At 37.3% G+C, this 27,317-nt stretch overlaps 1 protein-coding gene across 2 annotated transcripts; it reads left to right on the plus strand.

The window, feature by feature from the left end:
• Positions 1-961: 961 nt before the first annotated feature.
• On the plus strand, positions 962-27,078 carry LOC146003918 (uncharacterized). 2 transcript variants are annotated; one of them, XR_014443867.1, is made up of 4 exons: positions 962-1,088; positions 9,394-9,587; positions 24,024-24,918; positions 26,235-27,078. XR_014443867.1 is itself a non-coding variant. In XM_083142402.1 (3 exons), the coding sequence occupies exons 2-3, from the start codon at positions 9,410-9,412 to the stop codon at positions 24,368-24,370; spliced, it is 525 nt and encodes a 174-aa protein (XP_082998528.1). In that variant the 5' UTR covers positions 962-1,088; positions 9,394-9,409; the 3' UTR covers positions 24,371-24,922. The 2 variants fall into 2 exon arrangements, 1 of the variants encoding a protein (XP_082998528.1); XM_083142402.1 differs by lacking the exon at positions 26,235-27,078 and having other exon boundaries at positions 24,024-24,922.
• The last annotated feature ends 239 nt before the right edge of the window (positions 27,079-27,317 follow it).

Raw genomic sequence — 27,317 nt, forward strand, 5'->3', positions numbered from 1 at the left:
AAAAAATTGGATCTAGAAATTTTTGCTCGTTCGCTCACATTATTGTTATTTTCTTTAATGCATTGTAAATTACCAGAGAGAGAGAATTAAGTCCAAATATTAAAGAAACACAATTTAGTGTTGCATAGTGTATGCATTTTCTTATTTTACGTCGCTCCATGTTGCATATGTTGGAATCGTACATTTGTCATGCATTTTCTGTCTTTCAAAAATATAGTTTGTAGTGCTTGTTTTCCATTATTAGCTAATGTCAAATTGAACGTGATGAAAAATATTTCAAATCGTTTGTTCCAACACAAATGCTTGAACAGCGACTTCTACCACCTTTTTGCGTGATTTACGAGGAGAGAGTCTACAACTACTACTAATTATTATTATCTATTATTGGCATGTTTATCCAGATACTTGCTCCGACAAAAATTCGTGGTTCGTGGCTCTGTTACTATTACATAAGTGGGGATACTTTTCTACTCGATCCACCAGGTCAACTCTTTTCCATTATTATTATATTTCATACAGTTAGTGTAGGAGGCCTACTTAATTTCATAGTTATTGTATGATTATATTTTATTTTTAACTTTTACATACCTCGTTCAAGAAATTGTGTGTTTTGTGGGCTGTCACTTAAAACTTGGAAACTGTGGAACCATTTATTCTATGGATTTATTAATCGTAAAATATGAAAAAATAACATGATTCCTGTATTTTTCACTAAATTTTATCGATCTAATGCAGTTTTTACTTTGGTCATTCTGTTCGAATAACTTGAAATGAAATATGCAAATTTCCAAGGATGGTCGATGGATCCGTTGGACGCCACTTCCACCCTGCGGACGTCCATCTCCATCGGGAATCGGTCGGACCCATCAAAGAGAATTCTCTTTGGGACCCATGAGCCCATAACCCCTTGAAAGAGAGAGTGCCCAAGCAGGATGTGAAAGCTCTTTCGGGAATTTCCCGAGTGGAGGTAGAAACAGCGCCTCCTGTTGAACAGAAAAGCAGTTTCCGCCATTAATCCCTCTTCAGGCAGACGTGGAAAGAAGTGAAAAGTGATAATCAAGCAGTAATTCTTGTGTGAAACGTGGAAGGTAAGGATTAATGTTCTTTGCGTACTTGAAATTACAGAGTATGCAACACATATGTATCATATGTCTTTTGATGAAGATTGGAAGAGTTATTTTGTTGTTAGCTTCGAGTTTCACAAACATTGATAGAGAGAGATATTTAGCAGCCGCAATTCTACCAAATAATGTATAGTTTCAAGATTTTATGTTTACATTTACGTATGTTTAATCCAGACGATCACATGAAAAAGTCAACTTTGTTCTAAAAAAATGTAGAAAATGCTATTCGCACCGAATACATAAATCGTTACCATATGCTAGAAAACAGTGCCGTCGAATATGAAATTCGTCCGTCTACAAAATTAATCTATTCTTGAACGTAAATCCAAGAATTAGAATAATGAATATTATAAAAATCAAAGGCGCAACCACGATTTTTGTCTGGAGGGAGCAAAAACGTACCAATAATAATAATATTATTGGTAGTGGTAGTATCAAAGACGTAATTACAGGGCCGTAACCAGGAATTTTTATTAGGGGGGGGGTAAATTCAATCCTAGAGGGGGCAAATTTTGAATATATTGTGTTGCATTGCCAGATATAGCAAGGTACAGAGGGCACTTGTCCCCCTCCTCCAAATGTGATATGTAACATGAAAGGGATGATATCTTGAAATTCCAATGAACAAAAAAAGTTCGGTAACAGTTTCATACATCGGAGACACATTTCTTCAATTTTACACAAGAAACTATTTACGGAAACGAGTTTCTCCAAGGTTTACAACGTTTGTCGAGGTATTTTCTTTCATCGTGGAATATATTTGACCGGGAAATAATGTATTTTTCAAGAGAGATATCTCGCCGACGCACAATTGCCATTGCTTTCAGTTGCTTGCCCTACGACAACCAGATGCTGCATACGTTTGATGACTTGTTTCAAACCCCCCATTTTTTTTACTATGCTTGCCTAACGTAACCTAACCTTATTGGAAATGGTTCGTGGGGCTATCGGTCAGCTACCGTGCATAATGGTTCATGAATGGTTTGTGGGGCTATCCGTGTATGTTTCGTGTTGCTATCCGTCAGCTACCCGTGCATAATGTGCAATTTGCACAAGTGACGAACTCGATAGTAAGGTAAACGTCCCTAAGTTCGACAGGTTAAGAAAAATTTTTGCAGTTAATTGCTTGTAGTGGCTTTCGTATTTCATAAATGCAAGTAATTTTTTTTTTTTTGCCTGAAAGTTTAACGATTCTTCTTTCACCCAAAAAGTATTTTGCATTCCAACAGTTATGTTACATAATTATTAAAAAATCAAAAAGTGAATCCTACAATATGTCCCTAAGTTCGACACCCTGTCCTTAATTTCGACAGTTTGTGTACCAAATAAAATATCGCAACATCAGACACTAAATATGCAGATGTTAATAATACCAATAACTGCACATGTCCTTCTATTGGCATTTCATTATATTCAACTAAATGTACAGATTTATCAGGGCATGAAGTGAACAAAAAAAGATTTGATGTTAACCCCCCCTCTTTTATGCTCAACAAAATTTAAAATATTAACATGAATTACTTAGCATGCCAAAGGCTAGGTACATTTAAGCAAATAAAACACTGAAAATGTTGATTGCATTTATATTTACAACTTTGAAACATAGTTTTACAGGGTGATTCCTAATGGTGTATCAAAACCAAGTAAAAATTTTTGAGGACTAACTATAACATTTACTTAGCCATGCCTAGATGCTAAGGAACAATTGCTGTTTGTATCTGTGATATTGGTAACATTATATATTACAGTAATAATTAATTAACATAAATTTTTAACAAATGCAAAACAACTTTCTGTCTGAAGTTAGGTGTGAGTCCTCAAAATCAAAGACCTAACTCTTAGACATTTACTTTTTTTTCTTGAAAACATATCTGACCCTTTCCCCCTTCATTACCAAATTTGGCAACTCAACAGGACCAATAATTTGAGGGTCTGATATGAATGAAACCTTACTTTCATAGGTGACCATTCCTTCTTTGCCACATCAACACTCTTAAGTCCAATCACTTTTATTACATCTTCCAGGATCTCCTGAACAACACAGAGGTAAGTAAATTTTGATGCATTTCTTTCTCCCCCTAAAAATTCCACAAGAATGAAATCCCCTTCTTTGACATCACTTTCATTGACAATCTCTAATGTCATTTCATCTGACTCCTCCTCTTGCCAGTGAGAATTCCTTTCTTTCAATGACAGTGCACTTTCATCTGATGATTCTGAGTCACTCACATCAACCCATTTCTTTCCCTTTTTGCCTAAAGTCTTTGTCTTCTAGTTCCTTGCAGCAAGATTCTTCAGCTCTCTAGCTCTTTTGCCTCATCTACATGATGCTTTTTCTCCCCCTTTGTTAGCAGTGGTAGCGTCATCGCCTTGTAATCAAGGGGTCCCCGGTTCAATCCCCGATGCAGGCACATAGTGGTTCGGATCCCACTTTAAGCTGTAGGTCCAGTCCCGATTAGCCTTACTGTGCATAAAGTGGGCTTAAAACACGAAATCAATCCTCCTCCTTTGTAAAGTATTTGATCATTTAAAGAGATGTAATCACAGCAGGCAGTCTTTCTCTTTGCTTTCTTGGAAATTTTTGGACTTGGCCAAATGAAACTAAAGTAAGGAACAAATTAGGCTGAGTTTAATGTAAATTAATTATCAAGTGGCTCCGGTGTACAACCTTTGTTCCTCGATGTTTTCTGCATTGTAAATGGCTAGAACATATCGAAAATTGTTCGTTTTTGTAGCAGAAATGCAAAAACAATCACTTAAAGTGAAAAAGACGTATAGAATTCGAGATTTCCAGAGCTTTGGGAAATTTTGAACATTTCCCGCCCCGACCCAAAAAATTCTGTCCCACACACTCCTACATTTTTCACAAAATCATAGAACAAGGAAAATCGTGTACTGTATGAGGGCAAATTTTAGTTCTGTGTAATATTTATCATTAATCAGGCCAATTTTGCAACATTTTCACAGAATTGTTAAGAAAATTAAAAAATCGTACACAAGACAAAATTTTCATCATTCGGCAATTTAATTTGCATGGAGTTTTAGTTCAGTTTATCACATTAAGCCAATATAAATACGTAATTATAACGTGACATTTTTTGGTATAATTATTGCAGTTTTGTATAGTTCAGGTCCCTCACATTTAGTGACGTAGGAAGAAAGAGTTATTTCATGGAAATTGCAATGACAGGAGAGAAAAAGTATGCAAAAAGTCCAGAAATGACGTTTCAGGGAATGTCCCAAAATTCGACATGCACAGCACCAAACTTCGACAACCCCCTGTCAGATTAATGTATTTTCATGAATGGTAAACAACATTCCTTTCAATGCACATCAAAACCCAACATTGTGTATTTTCGAATAAGGTTCGACACTTGACGAAATTTGGTGCACCATCCAATTTTGTGCTCATATGTTCGACACCCCCCCTTATTTTGTTACGTGAACAACCTTTGTCTGCCACAACAGACTAGGAAGCTCAGAAAAAGGCTCTAAAACAATAATAAAGTATTGAAATTTGTTTTGAAACAACACAAAACTGGTAAAAACCTTACGTAGAAAATTTACCTTCTTATGAAATCCACTAAAAATCAGTTGATTTTTCGCAGTTAGCAAATAGTGCCATCACAATTTCTCCCGCGGTGCTGATATGTCTCATCTGGTGCAACCACCCTTTTTATGACGTGGGGTAAACCTGTACACTGTCGCATGATACATACACGATTTTCTGCATCACATAGTTTCCTTATCTTTTATGATTTTTCAAATACCCTGTCGAACTTAGGCACATTGTAGAAATTAGGGACGTTTACCTTAGGTATTTTTTGGTGGAGAATGTTGGAAACACTGTATGCCCACTACGGTAGTCAAGATTTGCCTGCCATATTCTGTTTTATGGAAGCGAAAAAAGTAGTCAAAGAAATTACTCTCTATGTGAAAAATTGTGTTTTTTTTCGTGTAAAAAGCATAATGGCACCTGGAACTATGTTCTGCAATACACATTTGGTAAGTACGAAACATGTGAAACACAAAATATCTGATTTTAATGTGTCTCCGATCTATGAAACTGGTACCAAAAGTTCGAGCAACATCAAATAACAATATTTCGATAATGACTTTTCGGAATACCAAAGAATACAAAGATAAAGTTTAACATAAATAGCGACTGTATCTACTTTATATTTAAAGGTCGAAAAGGTAAATATACGATTAATATGTACCAACAGTTTGGGGCTTGTCTGCAGAACTGATTAAGGAAGTCCTTTATAAATCGTGCTTCATAATGTTTCCCTCTAGTTTCCATTATGCAAGATTTTTACGCACAAAGGAATCTAACGAGAATCCAACACCACCATTGTGTTGTGTTATGCAAGAAAAATCGAATGAATTAAATAATAATGATTACATTACATCTACACTTTGATGAATTGTGTAAAAATTTGTAATACATTTTTTTGTATTACAAGAGGTTAAGGTACATATCTCCGAGCAGTGTGTTGTAATATAAGCAGAAAGGATGTAAGTTTCGAATGAGTGGAGGTTTACGGACTTCAGCACGTTTCGGCAGTAGCATGCATGGAATACTCGAAAATTTTGCATACCATACGACATACTGTGTGCACTCTTGTAACCTGATCGCCACCTTTGATACCATGCACATTAGCGCCGCCTTGTGGCTGAATTCGAAAGTTACATCCTTTCTGCTTATATTACAACAAGCTGCTCGGAGATACGTACATTAACCTCTTGTGTATAAAGATTTACTCTTCTGACATCTCAAACGGATCACCCGGTATTTTTCCAACATGTTCAATTTCATATTAGCTAATAATGGAAAACAAGCACACAAACTGTATTTTTGAAAGGCAGAATATGCATGACAAACTTTTTTTTTTACATATGACACGTATAACTTTCATGTACAACATATATTTTACACATATGCAACATGCAGCGACGTAAAATAAGAACATGCATAAACAACATGTTAACGCTAAATTGTGTACGTAATCAAAGTTTCTTTAATATATATATATATATATTATTATTAAAATACATTACATGATCAATTCATACGCCAAATTGTCTCCCAAATGTGTGCGCTCCTTTTCCTCAAAATAATTGTTGGCGATCGGGAAAATCTTTAGGTCCAAATATTTGCAAACTGAAAACAATATTGATTTAATAGAGCGCAAATAATTTCACGAGGTGCCATGGCATTCTCTTTAACATTTTTTTTTTCATTTAGATCGTTTTGGCTCCCAGGATTTTGGACTATAAGAACAGCAGAACTTGCACTTGCGAGCGAAGCGAGCAACAAAATTTTACGAAATGTACTTTTATTTGTATAAAATTTGAAAGCAAGGGGGCAAATACCCCCTGAACCTGCCCTTAGCCGTCTGCAAGAAATATGCAAGAAAAACTTAATCTAATTCCATCTTGAGTATCCATTTGTACTGTTATTCTTAGATTCTGCTAGTCATGTTTCTTTACTTCAATGTTTGCCCCCCCCCTCCCTAGGTTGGACTTCCGACTAAAATGGGGGGGGGATAATGCCCCTGTCCCCTGCTGTGGTTGCAGCACTTTGTGAGTGTCTCTTCATCAATTTCACGTCATCACTCATTGTCACGATCAGCTCGAAGTGGCAGAAAGGCAACGCTAAATAACAAAAATCGAATATCCACTCCCTCTCTCTACCACATGAATCACTATTACCAACAGGTAGACTTCGGAAACAAAAGATAAGGCAGTTCAAACTTCATAGCAACACATCCAAACACATTGGGCACCTTTCATACAAGACTTCTCAAAATGTCACAACTGTTCTAGATACTGAAAATTACGAAATCATTTCCCGAAGTCTGAATCAGGAAGGGATTTTCTCTCCCTAATCCCAGTACGACATTATTCGGAATCCCACAGACCTTAATAAATCACAAAATCAATAAGTGTCTTTGTTATGTTGCTAGAGTAGCCTAATAGAGGATATAATTGTAAAGATTAGTGAGAATTCCAGGTAGGAATATGTTCTGTATTTTTCACAGGGGGGGGGCAGTTGCCCCCCTCTAGCTACGGGCCTGCGTAATTATCCTCGTAAATTATGCAAAAAGATGGGTGGAAGTCAAACCTTGGAACAAAGAATTTGTAATATTTTTTTTTTCAAAATGTTCAATTTGACATGAATAATGGAAAAGAAGCACACAAACTGTATTTTTGAAAGAAACATGTAGAGACGTAAAATTAGAAAATACATATCCAACATGTCAACACTAAATTGTGTACGTATTAAAATTTTCCTTAATACATATACAACATAGTAGTATTTAAATATATTACATAATTAATGAATTCGTCCACCTCATAATAAGCTAACATAAAAAATGATATAAATTGTTTGTCAAATGTGCGCACTCCTTTTCCTCATGCATTTCTGACAAAATCAAATTGCATTGAAATTCCAGGCACGGTATTTCTAGATCTGTCTAAAGCATTTGACTCTCTCAACCACATCTCACTTATGCATAAACTGTATTCGCGATTAGAATTATCCAATATGCCATCTGGTGAGATTTTCAGGAACATCTCCATGTAGGACACCTTGCTGCGCTTTGCCGTGTTGAAGCCATTCAAAGCATGGGGAAAATGCGAAAAAGTAGCGTATACTGTTCAGTTTTTTGCTCTAAATAAATCGTTTTGTGGTTCAGGACAAGTGAAAAGCTTATATGTGTTTTCCACCCTGTGGAATCAACAAAATGAAGTGTTTAAATAAATCAGGGAAAACAGAACTGATTGACAAGATTGGCATAACTGAAATGCGGCAAGGAACTTACGAAGAATGTACGAGACTGTACACTCTATTTTCCGAAATAATCTTTCGGAAAGATGATTTTATTGCCATGAAAGTAAATTTTAAATTGTTCTTTATGAATATAACAGTTTTCATCGAAAACAATGTGTTATGTATGTAATTTGGAACAGGTGCAAGTCAATTAAGTGCAAAGATGAAAATAGTTTGAGAATTAATTAATGTCCGTAATCATAAAGGTAAGTCAGAAAAACATAATTGACATGCTAATGTTGCTGTTTCATTCAGTATGTCAATTGTCAGTGAAGACTGAAAATAGCCTCAATAAAATTGTTATTATTATTATTATCCGGTGTAGTTATTAAACCAGCCTGCCTCTTTGGGGAAAAAATCTGCAACAGCATGTTTTCATTTATTTCCTCCCAAGCTTTGCAATACAGGTGAATTGCTTTATTTTCAAATCATTTCTGAGAGCCCCAGTTAGGCAGTTACAACCAAGGTGCAGTGCAGATGAAACAGCACCGCTTTGAAAAACCAGTGCGTATACATTAGTTTCATGTGCATTTCCCGTGTTATTTTTATTATCATAATTAAATGCTTCGCTCTCAGCACAGCTTCACCTTCGTTATAGTTCCTGGAATAACACGTAATTTTAACGTTTCTTCCATACCAGCAATGACAACATGCTGCTATTACCTACTACTACAGAATGTAAACAAAGATCTATCCTACGTAGAGCGGCCATATTGGAAGCGACACTAGCGCTCAGGTGGTAATTTTAATCGCGAATAGTCTAGGCATTCGAGGTGGCACATTTAACCTAATTAAGTCATTTCTTTCCGATCGAATACAATGCATATGCACTCAACTTGAGCATATAGATAATACATCTATCAAAGCTTTTTACTCCAGTTTTAAATCGTCAAAGGTAGGTAGGTGTCCCTCAAGGATCTATACTTGGTCTATTATTATTCATCCTTTACATCAATGACATACCAAAGCACAACATGACTCAAACTATCACCTATGCAGATGACACTAACACAATATGTAGGGCAAACACAAAAGAACAATTAGAAATCCAAACTTACACCTCGATTAATCAAATAACCCAGTACTTAAATACTAAGGAGTGAGGGGTTCATCTGTATATTAATTAGTAAAACAATTTATGTATGCCTCAATGGAACAATGTTCTGTGACATCATTTGTTTAATAAATAAAAATAGTAATAATAATAACAATAACAAGTTATTGGGTGAGCTGAGGCAAGATGGCACCACTGATGGCAATGTAAATACATCATAAATTCCAAACTGTAAATGAACTAGTAATAAACAACTGAAGCTGTTAATGGAAACAATAAATTATCTTATTTTTGTATAGTGATTCAAATTTTTGAAAATTATATTTACTAATATTTTCATTGATATAAAAATAATAATGAACTATTATTATTTGCAGGTTACAAGTTGTAATTATGAATAAGTGGGACGTGCCAGATGAAACTGACTTTACAGAGAGGATGGCAACAGTATATTTATTTAAGCGGCCAATTCAAAATTCACATTCAAGTGGCATGAATGTGAATGTGGAAATAGTCTCCCACTGGATTTTAGTCTTTGAGTTTGAAGGTGGTGACTGGAGAACTGCAGAAGGTTAGTTTCAATGAGTCCGGTATACATATCTCCCCTAATTTTCATAAAATAATATTCCTACCATAAAGATTAACAATATGACAATATCAGCAATTTTTGGAACACACAAACATATATTTACAGACGTATGGACATTAGATTGTATTCCAAAGCAGTACTACAGGGTGAGGCAAAAAGTCTGACATGACCCTTTTAATTTGAAAACAGCTTGACGGAGGACGATGAAACTCATGATATGGGTAATGGGGAAGGTGGCACAGCAGATGCATCAAGGTGGCCATCTTGGAATTATCTTCAGATTTTCAAATGGGAAGACGGGCCTCCCCGATGGCATAGTGGTAATGCCATCACATTGTAATCAAGGGGTTCTGGGTTCTATACCCGGTGGAGGCACATAGTGGTTCGGAACCCACTTTAAATTGTAGTTCCAGTCCCAATCAGCCTTTCTGTGCATAAAGTGGTCTTACAACAACAAATCAATCAATCAAATGGGAAGGGAGTAATCATTTAACATGTGTGTTTTGCCAGAAATAAGAATATGCAGTAATTTTGGCCGTAACTTTATTTGGTGATGATATTTTCACATTTGATGTAATGTGATGGGTTGTTATTTATTTCTTCCAGGTGATGTTCCAATCGTTTTTAGTTTTATACTAGGTTATGTTTGAATTTAGACTATTTTGTTTACTAGTGTTTTAAATTATCTGACCTGATTCGGCTTACAAGCTCTGGGTTTACAGTACTAGACAGACCAGTCACTCGTAAGTCTTAGGTTAGCTACACAGTAAATTAATAAATATACTTAACGAACTGCCAAACTCTATACTGAAAAAACAAATAATGAGAACTGATACCTGTCTTTCACTCTTATATAGGGTGAGGCAGTCAAGATTTAAAAAATGCACAAAAAATAGATAGAGCAAATATTAGTCATTTTTTGAACATGAGTTGAAATGACTAGTACAATATTTTGAATACGGTGTCAGTAAGATGGCGTCCTTGGTTTTGCACACATTGTCGAAGTATTTTGTGATTCTTGTGGTATGTGATATTTTAAACCTATCATTCATAATGTCAGGATAGTAACTGGCCTTTATGTTCATATCTTGTAAGAGCTGTTGCCATGGGAATTACGATTGTGTTTTGTCTTTACTTTGGAGTTCGGTCTTTGAGTTTTAAAGAGTGATAAAAGTGAATTGTAATATCCTGTTCTTTCTTTGAAATCTCGATGGAACTTAGCACATAGTTTCAGTAGCGATGGAGCGTTGGTCGAGTGTGCAGCATGCATTTGCTGTAAAGGTGTATTAGAAAAATTCGGATAGTTTTGTTGGAGCTCAACGCACTTTCCGTCGAGAGTTTGTTACCCCCGTGCCTTCTGCTAATGCTATCAGCCTTTGGGTGAGGACGTTTGAAGCCACTGCTAGCACAACAAAGAAAAGAGGTGCTAGTGAAAAAAACGTGCCGAACACGGCACAGCGCAGAACTTGGTCTCAGCAATCGAACAGTGAGAAGGATTTTGAAGTATGACCTCCAATACCATCCATACAAGATGCAGGTAGTGCAAGCCCTGACACTTCAAGATTACGAGAATCGAATACGCTTTTACCGAGAAATGTTAAATGTTATTGGAGAACACAAAGAAAGAGTTCACAATGTATGGAAACCCACTTTCACATTAGTGGCTTTGTCAACAAGCAGATCTTTCGGTATTGGTCCTAAAATAATCCACACACTCTCCATGAAACGCCTCTCCATTCAGAAAAAGTAACAGTGTGGTGTGCATTATCATCTCGTGGAATCATCTGCCCCTACTTTTTCGAAAATGAACACGGTAACATGGTGAGGGTAAATGGTGGACGTTATGCTGACATGTTGGTAATAATGGCATGGCTATGAGGAGAAATGGAGGAGGCCATTATAAAATTATAGTAGTCATTTACTGTGCATTCAATACTCTGGAAAAATATGAGGACTCTGGAAAACTCAGGGAAAATGGATTTGGAGTTTGTGTGGGAACCCTGTGCTGACCCCTTTTTGTTGACCTGACATTTACCTGCTAAACTCCTTTCTCATCATCTTTGAGTTGAGAGACTCATACCTGCACCGACAGACATTCCACGAATAGCACTCAGTCCCTTACAAGCCTAGCAAAAGCTCCTAGAAGTTTAAAGAGACTGGATCCGTGCAGGAAAGAGAACATAGTGGACGACCGAGAACTGTTACTGACGAGGAAGCAGCAACGGCAGTTATGGCATTCATGGTCAAGAGCCCAAAACGCAGTATGCAATGTTTGGTGTCAGTGTCAGGAGTCGGTCAGAAATCCATACTCCAGGTGTTGCATATGAACAAGTGGCACCCCTACAACAGGGCAGCATGCCTTCACGTTACACATTATGTGTCAGACAGTGGTTGGATGTACAGTTCACGGGTCACTGGATTGGTTGGAGAGGACCCCACTGAGTGGCCACCTCATTCTCCGGACCTTATCCCCCTTGACTTTTACCTTTGGGGCCACCTTAAAGCCATGGTTTATCAAGACGTAATGAATGATCTCCGACATCTCCTGCACCACATCAAGCAAGTGTGTGTCACTGTGGATCTGCAGTGTTATTGTGTGTCCATGAGGACTGGAGGAATCATCTTGCATTTTGTGTATCACAGAACGGGCAACACATAGAGCACATCTTGTAGGATGTCAAAAGTGAACTTCAACTGTGAAAATAACCTCACCAAATAAAGTTAGGGAAAAAATAACTGCATATTATTATTTCTGAGAAAACACATATGTTCAATGATGCCACTTGACCCCCTTCTCATTTGAAAATCTGGAGGTAATTCCAAGATGGCCACCATGATGCATACTAAAGTGAGAATCATAGAACTTCAGACCTTCTGTAAACAAAAGCACGTGTACCCTAACAGTGTTGCAAACTTATGGAAAAAAAATAATCCACATAGCCTACAAGGTGTAAAAACATTTCCATTTGTCAACAGATGCGGAATAAGCAGTATCACTGATGACCTGTTAAAAGTTATTGAATGTATGTAAAAAAAAGAAAAAAATGTACATCTTGCCTGGTGGCCGACTTTCAGACTCATCACCGAAGTTCCCTGGCTCGAATCCTGGCATGGGTGTTATTTGTGAGTGTCCCTTCATCAATTTCATCTGACGATCACTCATTCTCATCGTCGGGATTAGCCAAATGTGGAAGAAAAGCAATGCTAAATTTAAAAAAATACAAAATACAAAATTGACATCTTTTCCCCCAGGAGTAAGACGGTTTTTACTAAAAAAAAACCTTGCTAGAAGAATGTGACACATTGAGATAAATGACGTTTTGAAACCGGGGTTTCTTCATTAAATTTATTTGATGTTTGAAAGTGTTATGATTTATTATTATAGATAATGAAAGTAAGCTAATACATATGATTTGATTGACTAAATTAATAATTATTAATTAGATAAAATAATGAAACTAACTCATTTGATTTGATTGATTTACTTTATTTTACTTCCCCTCTTGTGCCTCTTATGGCTAATTTGCGAAGATGGGGATGAATGATGATGATATGATGAAATCGATGAATGGACATTCACAAACATTCATACCCAGGCCACGATTCGAACCCGGGACCCTGGCGTCGTAGCCCGATGTCAAATATCACCTATCCCTCATCATCTCGTAACTAATGACAAATGTGCGTGTCACAGCGTGGTGGATCTACACCTCAATGTCACACATTCCAGTATCCTCCAGAGTGTACTTCAACATATCTAAAGTTACTTCATCCAAAAACACACTAGTATGTCCTTTTTATCCCGTTCAAAAATGCTGGATTATGCAGAAAGACACCAAGGGAAACTAAAACGGCAACTTAGAGAAGCATAAAAGTGGGGAAAGAAGACTGTAGAATACAGAAATATTTTGAGGCAGTCACATTTTATTGTACGCTACATATAAAATAAAATGGATATTTGCGGGTGAATTTTTAAATATTGTCACATTTTTCTTCTCTCTTGTTGAGAGCTGTTCATTTTAAATCAACCTCCCTCACCCTACGGCCTGCCCTCCTTTACCCACAAAAGTATTCTGGAGTGTGAGGATGTCACCATCCGGATGGTGAACACCTCTGAATTATAGATAGACTCCTGCGTCCCACCCCCTCCCCCATCCCGCAGGATCGTCACTGACAATGTGAAATCGCACTATCATATGCCGACAATCGACATACCACTTCCGTTTTCTGCACTTGACTTAGTGAGAAGTATTGAGGTTGGCAACAGCCTAATAACGGATTTCTTCCGCATCATGTAGTCCGTTTTATGAAAGTACGCTAATGGAAGAGAAACGTGTAAAGTACATTGGATTATACATTTTAAAATATATTTTCATTGAAGGTTTCTGTTTATAATAATAATACGTGATTATTGTATAAATTACAATCGATCACGTGAACAGCAAGAAAATAGCGCCAGTTTCGAACATGGCGACTTCCATGCGTGCAGGAAGGTCTCCCGTGTTTTCAGAGTAGTCATTCGGAAATACAGCCGTTTGAAAAGTGGCAAGAAGCAGGTTGTTCTTAACGTTTATGTGACTTTGTGTCGGGGCTATCCTGAGCAAGCAGTGAAGTTGGTGTACAAGTGTAATTGTGTGTCTGCGTCTTTGTATTTTCGGTGCGGTGAAAGAAAGGAAAACGACCGGTCAAGTTGTGTGTCCCGCGAAAAAAACACGTTGTTGCTCGTATAAACAAGTACACCGATTTTGAGATAAGTGCAATACAACGCGAGGTGTTTTCATATTCTTTCAATCAAACAGCCGTCCTGTCCACTGTGGGGAAGATGTTGATAGTGGTGATTGATGACGATCTTCCCAATTTTAGCAGTCGGCGTTAAATCGCCTCTTGTGCCACGTTGAGTTCCTTTTTGGGAAGCAAATTTGACAGACCGTACTCTGACAGGATGATGTCTAGCGCCGAAAATGCCTCAAGTTCAAAAAGGAACTGCTGAATCAAGGTAAGAAAATACATTACTTGCATGAGACGTGCGTAAATAATGCGCTTATTATCGCCTTCTTGTGCACGAGAAACCGAGAGAAAGATAAACAATCTCTTTTTATTCCCCGGCTTATCTTTGTTTAGCTTCTGCCAAAACTGGCGGTATATTTGTTGCACAAAGGAGAAAACAATACTCTACATGTCAACAATGTTGGGCAATAAAGGCTTGAATTTACTGAAACGAATCTCTCACTCTCTTGTATAACTTTGGCTCTGTCATACTGAGAGAGGAGGGGGGAAGGGGGGGATCTGTTAACCCAGTGTCAGATAAATGGGACTTTTCGCGTAGAAAAATATGTTCATTCTTGAACAAGAACACGTATTTAATCACTTGTAGAAAATTTATTATACTTCAATGTGTAGATTATCAGTTAAAATAAAAATACTTTTTTCCATGTTACGTAAAATTAAAGGTTGCGAGTGAGCAGCATATGATGGCCGCACCATTCACGAATAGCTGGCGCGGAGTGATACGTTACTCGAAGTGATACGGTTGTTTACAGAGGGTCAGAAGGTTCGTGATTCTTACTTTAGTCCCATCTGGTGTGCCCCCTTACCCATATCCAGAGTTTCATCATCCTCCGTCAAGCAGTTTTCAAATTAAAAGGGTGGTGACAGACTTTTGCCTCACCCTGTATATTACACCACAGAATTGAAAGTAATTTATCCATTTATTACTTGATCCTAGCTGAAATCACTTCCAATTTCACATAATGAGATACACTGCTTTTTTTTTTTAGAGAAAGAAGAGGGGGTGGGGCTCAGCATCTACTACGTACTTCCTTGCTGAATAATTGTAGAGACAATCATTAAATATGTCTAACCAAAAAAAAGTCGCTTTGGTAGGAAATGTTGCATTTATTTCTGAGAATTAATTTCAAAGTGATATGTGTTACTTCCAGCATGTTACTTTGGTCTTAAAGCTCTCTAAGAGTGCTTGGTTTCTGCTTGGTAGACATAAGATGATATTCTAACAACCATTTTATAATGGTGCGTTTTGCTCACTATCAATACAGATAAAAATATATAAATAACTTACATGAGTGAGTAGAAATGTTTCAAAACGACGTTTCGGGAGTCTGTACTACTTCCTTCATCAGGTAAATAAAATAAAAACTTTAGGTGCCAAACATGGTACCGCATTGTCAATTCGTAAGTTGAGGATAGAAAAGGTAAAAAACTAGCGGTGACGGCATAAAAACTCCGATGAAAATCTTCACTGGTTAAAAATTCCCTATGTTAAAAAGAAAAACCACACAATTAAAACAAATATGGACTGTGAGCGCTCCTTTGCTGCTTTGGATGTGAAATTTACCCTCCATGATCGTATACGTCACCATTCCAAGGTGAACTCCCTCTCTTCTTCGCCGGCCCTCGCAACCTCGGGAGTGACATGAAAAACCATTTTAGTGTCAGTATTTACCGCTTTATCCCACATTTTAAAAAACGCGATCCACCCTGTTATCATCTCTGTTAATCTTATTCCTTTATCCGGTGCATATAAATGCAGCTTCATAAACGTTGGTTTTATTTATTCTCCTCTTTCCTAATTACTTCACTTTTTATAATCCTATGTCCACTTATTATGATATGCTCGGATAGGCCTGTTTTGGGTACCCCCTCCTTAATATCTTTATCATGTTCGTCACATCTAGTGCGCATGTTTCTCCCCATCTGCCCAACATATTGATTCCCACATTCACATTCTATCCGGTATACCCCTTTTTGTTCTGGGTTATCCTTGTTCCTCCTACCTTTTTATACCAGGTGAATTTTTTTTCGATATTTCTAGAGGCCTTCATCCCGCATTTTACGCTGTATTTTTAATTGTTTTTGCGATCTTTTCGGGAGCCCCCTTGTAATAGGGGATTCCGACGAAATGTCCTTCAATACATTTTTCATTATCATCTTTTTCTTGTTGATTATTATTTCCATTCACGATAATCTTTCTCGCTTTCCTAGCCATCCTATCTAATTCTCGGATATTATATACATTCTTCTGACCTACCCTTTTAATCCAGGCAATTTTTCTCTTTTTCATTGCCGTTATTACACAGTCTTTCGGCTCGAATACAGAAATTAAGGGAAATGTTCAGTTTAACCCCGTTGGGGTGTTCTGATTTATTGTTGAGGTACAGTTCGCCTGCCAGTGGTTTATGAAAAACACCGGTTGTAAGCCCTTTTTCAGTTTTGGTAACGCTTAAATCCAAAAAAATAATACTCCTGCCTTTTATATTTCCCCTGGTGAAGCTGATTCTTTTGTCTTGTTTCCCTAATTCAACAAAAGCTGTGTCCAATGCATTGATATCCCCTATATCAAGGATGTTGTCAACGTATCTGCCATAATACATTAGGCCCACCCCCACTTGTTCTACAGCCGCTTTTTCAACATAATGCATGAAAACGTTGGCGATGAAACCCGAGATTGTGTTACCCATGGCCAGTCCCTCTTTTTGCAGAAAAATCTTACTGTTTACAGAAAAGTAATTATATTCAGTGACAAGAAAAAAAACATCGGACATACTCCCATGCAACCAGAATCTCCACCCCATTGTCTAAAAGCCATCTCTGGAGGCAGTCTCCAGCTTTTTTTTTACACTAAACTGAGGATTATACTTGATCTTCCCCAGTCTCTTAACCATTTCTTTGGCTAAACCATAGCCTTGATGATCATACATTGGGATAATAGGTCTAAGCTTTATGTGTTTTTGGGATACCGAAGAATGTTGGAATCTTCCCTTCTTTGACCCCTTTGATAAGTCTTTTTTTTTTTTTTTTTTTGGCAGTTCCTAGGGTGATGCTAGTTTCAATGCCTTTCTTTGTCTCGTTTCTAATCTTATTGATTGGGTTCCTTTTAATTTCTTCGAAATCCTTATTCCTAAAACTATCCTCTAATTTCTTATGATATGCGTCTTGTTCCATTATCACCATTTTATTTTCCTTATCTGACCTAATCAGATATAGCTTATTGTCATTGACCCATTTTTTCACTTCTCGCATGCATCCCCTAAATGTTTTGTCTTCTTTCCCCCTTTGGTACTTACTGTGGTTCTTAAATATCTCACGATCTTTAAGGTTGGAGTGCAAGTGTTCGTCTATGATATCACATATATTTTGCCTAGCATTAACCTTCTCTTCTCTTTCATCTTTCTTATTTCTTTCTCTTCTTTTTAGTTGTGTGGTTTTTGTTTTTAACATAGGGAATTTTTAACCATTGAAGATTTTCATCTGAGTTTTTATGCCGTCACCGCTAGTTTTTTTTTACCTTTTCTATCCTCAACCCGAATTCTCAACTTACGAATTGACAACGTGGTACCAATGTTTGACACCTAAAGTTTTTATTTTATTTACCTGATCAAGGAAGTAGTACAGACTTCCGAAACGTCGTTTTGAAACATTTCTACTCACTCACGTAAGTTATTTATATATTTTTATCTGTATAGTCTAACAAGTAGTAATAATCTTTGTCACATGAAAAAAAAGTTGTTTTACAAATGTGTGTAACATGTGAAATCACTCATTCAAAGAAAATCATATGCATGCATTAGATATTTGAAAATAATAATAATTTAAAATTTAAAAAAAAAAAATCTTTAAAAGTTAATTGTCACAGATCAGGTTTAAATGCACATATGTTACAGCTGACATTGGCAATTGAAAAAAAAACCCTTCCTTGCAGGCATCTCAAACAAGCATCGTTCAGATCACTACTCACTTACCTACAGCTCCTACTTTATGGAGTAGCATTCACAAATCATGGATGTTACGTTAAGTGCAGGCGCGTCGCGTGATAATGTTCACATGAGCACGTGAACACTCATGTAAATGTTTTAAATTACGTACATATTAAATGCACACACACACACACACATATTTTTTTCGAAAAAATACTTCTTTGATGTTCGAATATACACACACAATTTACTTGGAGTCGACGTCTTTCACGTCTGATAACTTTTTTAGAGAGTTGGTAACACTGACTCCCACTGTGTTCCACGGATTGCGTTGAACACAATTGCTGTGCTTGTCGCATCAGACTGACAGCTAAGGGACTGTTGGCCACTATACCGCGAAAATGTTCACTGGGCTGTGCGAACATATGGTGCTGGGAGCCCTGATTCAAGCGGCAATACTTCTTGCATTCGGCACCAGAGTGCAGCATATACAAGGCATGTCTAGGGAGACTCGAGACCATCTGCGCTACATAGTTGCAAACTTTAGTGAGAAATCGCTAAACCTGGCGGATTTTAAATTCCAGTGGGCGTTAAAGTTCACGGAATAGTGACGAGCGACTTTTCTTTAGAAAGTAGTCTGCAGGAGTTACGTATCTTTCAAGGTTTATATGATTTGCGCATGAGCGTCTAAGGGCCATTCAGACTATGCAACCTTTTTTTTTATTAATTGTCATTTTTAATGCAAAAAAATAACTCTCAGCAACTTAAATTGCAAAGGAAAATGCGGACTATATTTACATCAATTGAACGCACATTTTTCTGGTAACTATACTCAGAATAGTATGGAGTCCTAGGCCTAAATAGCTGTTACCGAAAACAGTTATCAATTGATGTTAGTAAATTATTTTTACTATTCTCTATGTTATTAGAATATGCTTATTGTGAAGAACAAAATATAACTTGAGAATACTAGAGATGCATTTTTGCTACACATAATATTTTCTTCTTTGAAGTTAGAAAATTAAAACGAAATACGCATAAAATTATCTCATTTGAAATTAAGTAATTTTTCAATCTACATATAAAAAATACAAACATTGAAATTTAATTTATTGGTTGGAATAAACCTGATGTAAGTTGTTCTTTACAGCACTTTTTAAAAATATATTTTGCATTTTCCACCTGTAAATTTGATTCAGCAACTTTTAGCACATGTTGATGATTTAGCAACTTCTGCGTTTTAATTGTTGGCAACACTGTTGCTGTAGGAGAACTTCAAGGGGACATGTTATTTTTGGAAAGGTCAAGTTCTGTTCGTTTTGCGGGGCAATAAAAAAGCCTATGCTCTTTGGCGGGAACCGGCAAAATGCTGTCAGAGTGGTGTCAACTATTTGCTTTTATGTGCATTGGCTTTTAGTCGTGCGCGCGTGTGTGTGTGTAGTGTAGTGTTGTGTTTTGTACACTATGAATACTGTTAGGAGTTTGAAAGAAACTTCATTTTCGCGAATGAGCAAAGCAGAACGAACGGAAGTAAAAAGGATGGGCCCTCACCACACAAACCTCTGCATTGTACAAGAGGTAAGTACTCCCAACCGAGTTATTGTGGGCGGGGTGAGGGCATTCTGTATAATACCCAAATATCTTATATACACAATTTTTTTTTCTGGACTGGACACGTCCTCCCCTCTGTCCTGCTAACAATGCACGTGCTTTCAACGCTGAATGAATGTCGTTGTTTAACATATGCTCATTGTAATAGAAAGTAGATTGCGAAGTATGGTAGTCTTGCATTGTACATACCTGAGATTGCATGTTATACTAATTAGTTTGCACTAGCCATTACTAATTGTAAATTGCATAATCAAAAGAGTGTTAATTGAATGGAAAATCTTGTATTACTTCAAATATAGTGTGATTTTTGTGGGAAATATATAGTTGAAAATAAGTTATTCTTACTTTTTCAATTAAATATGAAGTTACAAGGGGAGAGGAGTAAATCTACAATCAGTATAAAAATTTTATTGTGAACATCCGTATGTGAACCGCACGCGACGCCACTGGTTAAGTGTTTCATCACTGGCTAAATGTATGTGCTTCATTTTTAGACTGCTTTAACATTTTAATTTCTGCTGCCTGTGGAAATCTTTCTGGCTTACATTATTTAGACATCACCTCCGAGTGTCTCTCAACTTGAAGTGGGAATGACAGGTGCAATTTGTACATTGGCCTCAAAATTTTTATACATGCAAATATCATACATGCAAGAAACATATTTTTTACAATACTTTTGTATGCGAGGGGATTTTGGCATTTCCACCAGAGGCAGGCAAAAATACAGGGTCTAGCAATATACATCTACCATTTTGATAACAGGTGGGCCACGAATAAGTAGCCCAGCTCCACAGTACCTCATATTTGTCGCCTCACCATTTTTAAAGTTGTTAATATTTTAGTCACTTATTTCTACATATTTCAAGTGTTCCAAACCGACATCAAAAATTTTTTGGGGGGGCTTGCGTTTCGACCTGGCAGCCATTTTCAATCAGCGACGTGTGCTGATTTTAGCATTTTCAGACTTTTACAAAAAATGCTGTAACTTATGTTCTATAATTCCAAATGTAATGATTAAAAAAAACATTTTGTTCCAAAATAAATCCTTTCGTTTTGTTTATTATCATTTTGGCTTCCAGATTAGTAGTTTACATGCTATACTACAATAAATCCGACAGAATGTTTTTCATAATTCCTCATCTTTGGGGCACAAAATAACCATAAAGGGGGCAAAATACCTTAACCATATTTCTCAAGTTTACTGTGCAGTGCCAGGTAAGTCTGAAAATTGTTAAACACATGAGGTATCTGGGTCCCTTTTTTTCTATTTTTTCTAAAAAATGAAAATTCTGAAAAAAATCAAAAGTTTGACCCTCTGTATTCCTTAATGGGGGACGGAGGAAAAATCTGAAATTTGCACCACAGTGAGAACACCTCATGCTGAACATAATATTAATATTTGGTGAAGGTGTTTTTCCGAATAAGAAAAATATTTAAGACTAAATTTACCCAAAAATAGCCACTTCACAATACTAAAAGAAGCACGTGTAGAACTGGGAAATGATGAAACTGACAACTATAAACACATTTGAAGCAGACTTATTAAAAATGTATATTAAATATGAAACTGTGTGTAGATACAGGGTGTCAAAAGTCAGGAACCACGCGAATATCTTTAAAACTCTTGGAGTGAAATTCTTCTAAGCATTAGATGTACCTTGGATATTCGTGGCGACGTTCTTGAATGGAAAGACCATTCTATGATTTTTGGATATCTATGTGCAGTCTAGAAGATTATTCATTGAATGCATTTTTGGATCTGTAAAGCCCCTATCACACGGAACTGGATTTGTAGTAGGAATGACATAGTTGGTGCTGAACTGACTTTCTAGGTAGAAATCATGGCCACCTGGCTGACTGGTTTTGAGGAATAGGACACCTCGACTGGATTCTGTGGAACAGCCAATCAGAACAAAGTTTGGCCATGTGAAGATAACCTGTTAGTTTGCAAATGAGCATTTTTTGTCTGTGATTTCAGAGTGCTGGCTGTTTATGTTATAGTTTATCGAGAAAAAGAGAAAAAGTGATGATGTGCAGTGCATTCGTGTTCAATTCATTAATATTTAGGTATTTATGCAAAGCGATGAGATGTGTACATGACAAATATGATTAGCTGAAAATGAAAATCCTTATTATTACAAGTGTATTAATAAATGTTTGACTTTTTTTTGTGAATGAATCTGCGAATCTCATGTAAATAATGCAAACCTGAGTTAAAAAGCTTGTTCGGTATGCATTGATTACCATTTTTTTTTCTCGAGCCAATCTCTACTTCATAATTTTCCTTTTTTAATAAAAGCACAAAGCAGTAATTTTCCTACAACATTCTTCAAATTGCTCGTCCACCTATAAGCCGGCTTTAGACGAAAGCATTTTCATTGACATTTTTGCTAGCATAAATGCTACGTAAATGCTTCCAAAAATCTTATAACAGATAGTACTTTTCAGTTTTACACCAAAGCATTTCATTCATCATTTCGGTTAGCTATTCCAATTACAATGTATAATGCATACAGCATGAAAGGCACGTCGAGTTACACCGTCTATGCTGAGTGCACGGTGTTTACAATTGAGAAAGCTAAAATATTCTTCCATACGTGTACAGTAAATGTTGTAAAGTATGTATTCTATCAGCGCCATTCTTCTCTACCTAAAACCATTTAATATAAAGCGGTATTCCTCTCGGTTGAACAGTTATCGAATATTAAAAGTGTGAAGTGATACGTTGTTTACATCTTACGTGGCTGTCATTATGGGAACAAAAGACTATCGACAAGTACAGTGTAACAAGTACCGTGTGAGGCGAAAAGTAGCAAATGGGTAGCCAGTCCAGCATCAACTAGAGCATTCCTACTGGAAATCCAGTTCCGTGTGATTCAGGCTTAATAGACACTTTTGGGATTGGGTGATATTGCAGGCCACACTAGCTCTTCAAAAATATAAGATGTTTCTCCCTTTAAACACATTACACAACGTTGCCATTGTATCTCAAGTGCTATGTGCAGTTGTTCTTTCTTGTTGAACACAACTACAGACCTCTGTATTGTGTGTCGTTCTGGTACTCTGCCATGTCTTCCAGTGCTAAACTGTTGTCGAAATTTACCCTGAGTAGCTACCATACAATGATTACTTTTAAAATATGCCTCTGCCACAACGCATGGTGTTCAGGGGTCCAACTTTCCATTGCTACAGAAATGGCATCCCTCACTCTCGGTTTCTTTCCTACTTTGTGGCTGGAGGAACACCAACCTATGAAAGTGGTAGATATATTTTGTTGGACCCTACTTGTGTTTTTTGGACTCATCCTTTTGCATGAAGCCATTCAACAAAGGACATAAAAGTTTTTAATATGAGAAGTAAAGTTATATTCATATTTTTATTTTATTTTTCCACAGCTAGTCCTCCCTACAACTTTTGAAAGATTTCAATATATATATTTTTTTGTATCATTAAACAAATACATAAAATCAACATGACTATCCCTTCAAATCAACGACCAAATTGCAATTATATCATGTCAGAATTTTTCGAACAATATCTCTATAGAGCAGCTATGGGGTTCACACAGCCTGGGAACCTGCCAGATGAAAGTGGCCAGAGTGGTGCTGATCACATCACCTTCACAGTATGACGCAGTGTGCAGGTGGTAGCTTCTAAAAATTCACAACAGAATGAAAAACTTTTAAATTGGACAGATGCAAGGAACAAATTTGGCTCAAGAGAATTGTTCAAGTGACAAAGTTTGATTAGCATTCAATGTTATTCTGATTGTGCACGCACGCTCGCTCGGTAAACTTTTAAAACAATCAGGAAGCCTGTGTGTATGTTACTTAGGAGTGAAGGCTTCCACATAACCATTATGTACAGCACTCAGGTAAACAGGTTTTATTTTTCATGTTTCGAATGCTACCATTTTGCACAAGACAAAAAAATAAAAAAAAGTTTTGTTACAGATTAAGTTTTAACATTACTATGTACATACTTCAAGCATGTCTTGTTCATACTTTTAATAATATAAAAGTTGCGTTTTTAAATGTTTAATATGCAATCTTGTTGGAGCAGTTGAGCTAAAAATCTTGTATTTGTCTTTATGCAGGGACACCAACTGATGATGGAAAACTTGTTCCTAAATATGAGAAACAGCGCCCACGAGGATTCATATATGCTAATAAGCTTGGCAGAGTAAAAATGTCTCCATCAAGACTACGACAGTATGTATTGGACAATAGACACAATGGAACAGAATATAACAGACTGATTAACAACTGCCAAGAATGGGTTGGGTGTTTGTGTAAAAGTTTCACTTTCTCTGAAGTACCAGAGAAAGTGAAATCTCATACCACTGCCTTCGATCTCAGTGTAATTACAACAGGTGTCGCTGCAGTAGGCACTGCAGTATACGTGACTGCAAGACTTCTAAATTCCTTATTTGGTCCACGTTAATTGAGGCAAAACAGGTCTTGTACAGTGGTCTTTTTTCAATTCGAGCTTGGATAATTATAATTATTAGGTAACTTGAACAGAAGCTTCTTCCCCTTCAAATTTCTATTGAAACCAATGTTAAAAATTCATATGTACAGTTGATCATGAGTTATGCGTACATCAAGGTGAAGGGAAAATAATATGTACAACTGAGAATTATTTACAAATCAGATTTAGATACCATGCCATATCATTATTAAAATACTGTAATTGTATCTATTTTGAGGAACAACATATTATACATCATACAGGCTATTTCTGTCATAAAGTGGTAAATTAACAAATCTGAATGTTAGATTCTTAAGTTTTATGTGGATTAGCATCCACTTCCCGTGTAAATTTTACTTTCTGATCAATCGTGTCACATTTCCTCTTTCTGTTTTCCATAGCCGACCAGTAGCAACTGAAAACTGTCACTGAAGGAACCACTGTTGTGTTTTTATTATGGAACACTGCAAACGTCAGCTATCGGCATCGTTTTAATGTGTGTAGTTTCGTATTGTGATTATGTACCTAGTCTTACCATAAATACTGTCCCAACATTTGAGGGTGGCTGTACTTCCACCCGTACAAGCGAGAGACGGCAAGAGCAGTAGCGTGAAGCGTGAGTCATTGCTTGTTGAGCTGGTCAAGTGAAAAGGTGTCTGTTGTAAGTGTTGAAGATGAAATGGGGTGAGTACGAAAATCGTGTGGCCGTGGTAGCGTTGCACAAGGTAGGCAAATCACCAGGGGAGATTTTCAAAACCCTCCAGAAGCTGAAAATCTCCAAGAAATTTGTGTAATGCACTATCCAGCGCTTTGTTGAGACTGGTACTGTTAAAGATCGCCCACGGCAAGCAAGACCACGCACAGTACGAACACCAGAACTTGTGAAAGCAGTGGCGGCACGAGTGCGACGAAATCCTGTACGGAAACAGTCAGTGATGGCTTGTGAGCTAAAGATTTAAAAAATGTCGATGTCTCATACGTTACGCAGTGACCTGGGACTCCATGCCTACAAACGACGCAAAGGACATCTCTTGACAAGTGAACTGAAGCTCCAGAGGCTCCGGAAATCAAAGCGGTTACTTCAGCGTTATGCGGCAAATGGGCACCGTTGAATCCTTTTCACTGATGAAAAAATTTTCAGTGTTGATGAGACTTTCAATGCTCAAAATGACAGGGTGTATGTCACATCCTATCGGGAAGCTGCTGACAAGGCCCCCAGGATCCAGAGGGGTAACCATCCTGCATCAGTCATGGTGTGGTGGGGTGTGAGCTACGAGGGCACAACGGATCTCCATTTTTGTGAAAAGGGGGTCAAAACTTCAGCAAAAGTGTACCAGCAGACAGTGCTTGAGAAACTATGCAAGAATCTTCCCGACACCATCTTCCATGGAGAGAACTGAAGCTTCCAGCAGGACTCAGTCCCAGCACACAAAACACGCACCACCCAGCAGTGGTTGGAGGAAAATGTTCCTGACTTCATTTCCACGTCAGATTGGCCCTCTGCCAGTCCAGACTTAAACCCTTTGGACTACAAATTGTGGCCCAAGCTTCAGGAGATGGCTTGCAAGAAGAGACATCCCAATATTGACAGTTTAAAGCGGTCTCTTCAGAAGGCAGCTGCGGACTTTCCACTTGATGTGTTGCATAATTCCATTGATGAGTGGCCACGAAGACTTCAGAAGTGTGTCAGTGCTAAAGGTGGCCATTTCGAATAATTATTTGTGATTTTGGTTCATAATGCATCCATGCACCTCATGTTATTCTGATATTAAAATATCTCTCACCATTTTGTGTCTATTTACTTACAACTTTGGGACAGTATTTATGGTAAGACTAGGTACAAAAGAAAATTAATCTCATTTTCTGAACAATTGCGGCAAATCTTTCTGCTCTGATTTCATACCATGTGCCGCACTCATCTTTCTCGCAACTTGAGACTGACTACTGCCATATCCTCCTATCTTGTTTTGTATTTGAAATTGCCTTGTTTTTTGTAACCACAAGAAATGTATACTTTTGTAGCTTGGATACATACAAATCAACTGTACATTCTTCGTTTTGGACTTTTAACCACTGTTATTTTCAAAAAATTTACCAACGTTTCTGAGGCTGAATCTGCCTCCGTCTTCAAGGTAACGTGTAGTCTGTTAAATCATATGGTGTCTATAAATGGTTGCCCTGGAGGATTATTCTTGGTGGCCTAGGCCTAGTGGGCATTTGACCTATGTGTCCCCCTCCGATTTCCATGAAACTTGGCAGGTGTGTGAATCAAGGTGCACAAATGAAGAAATACGTGTTCTTCTTTGTTTCGGCTAAAAATCTGTTCTAGGGGGCAACCTCCCCTCAAATGTCAAGATGAGGACAAATTGACATGGGGATCATCTGATCCCTGTGTCCCCCTCCAATTTCCATGAAATTTGGCAGGTGTATAGAGAGGCCCTATGCCCCCTGTTTCTTCCTATGCCATATTTACGTGGTTTTGGGGTCAGATCCCCATTTCAATTTCTCCTCATCTTGACATTTGAGGGGGGGGCCTCTATACACCTGCAAGTTTCATGGAAATCGGAGGGGGAGACTTAGACCTCCCTTGTAAGTGTATTCATTAATTACAAATCGCGCAGCGCACGGACGCACACACACTATATCTATCTATCTATCTATCTATCTATATATATATATATATATATATGTATGTTAGCAATAACATATTGGTTACGTGCGTGTTACTCACTATCTATAAACAAAAATACGTTAGAGTATTCAAATTGGTCTACTTACGCAAGTGAGTATGTATTCTTATGTGGACGACGTTTCGGAAGCTTTACTGCTTCCTTCCTCAGGTTGTCGATTTCAGCTCGGAATATCAAGCCATGTCAGAGAAGTGTCATGTAAGGATACTGGGAGAAAGGTTTGGGTTAAA

This window comes from Lepisma saccharinum, chromosome 21 (assembly GCF_977018435.1).
Source record: "Lepisma saccharinum chromosome 21, izLepSacc3.1, whole genome shotgun sequence".
Classification (NCBI taxonomy): Eukaryota; Metazoa; Arthropoda; class Insecta; order Zygentoma; family Lepismatidae; genus Lepisma; species Lepisma saccharinum.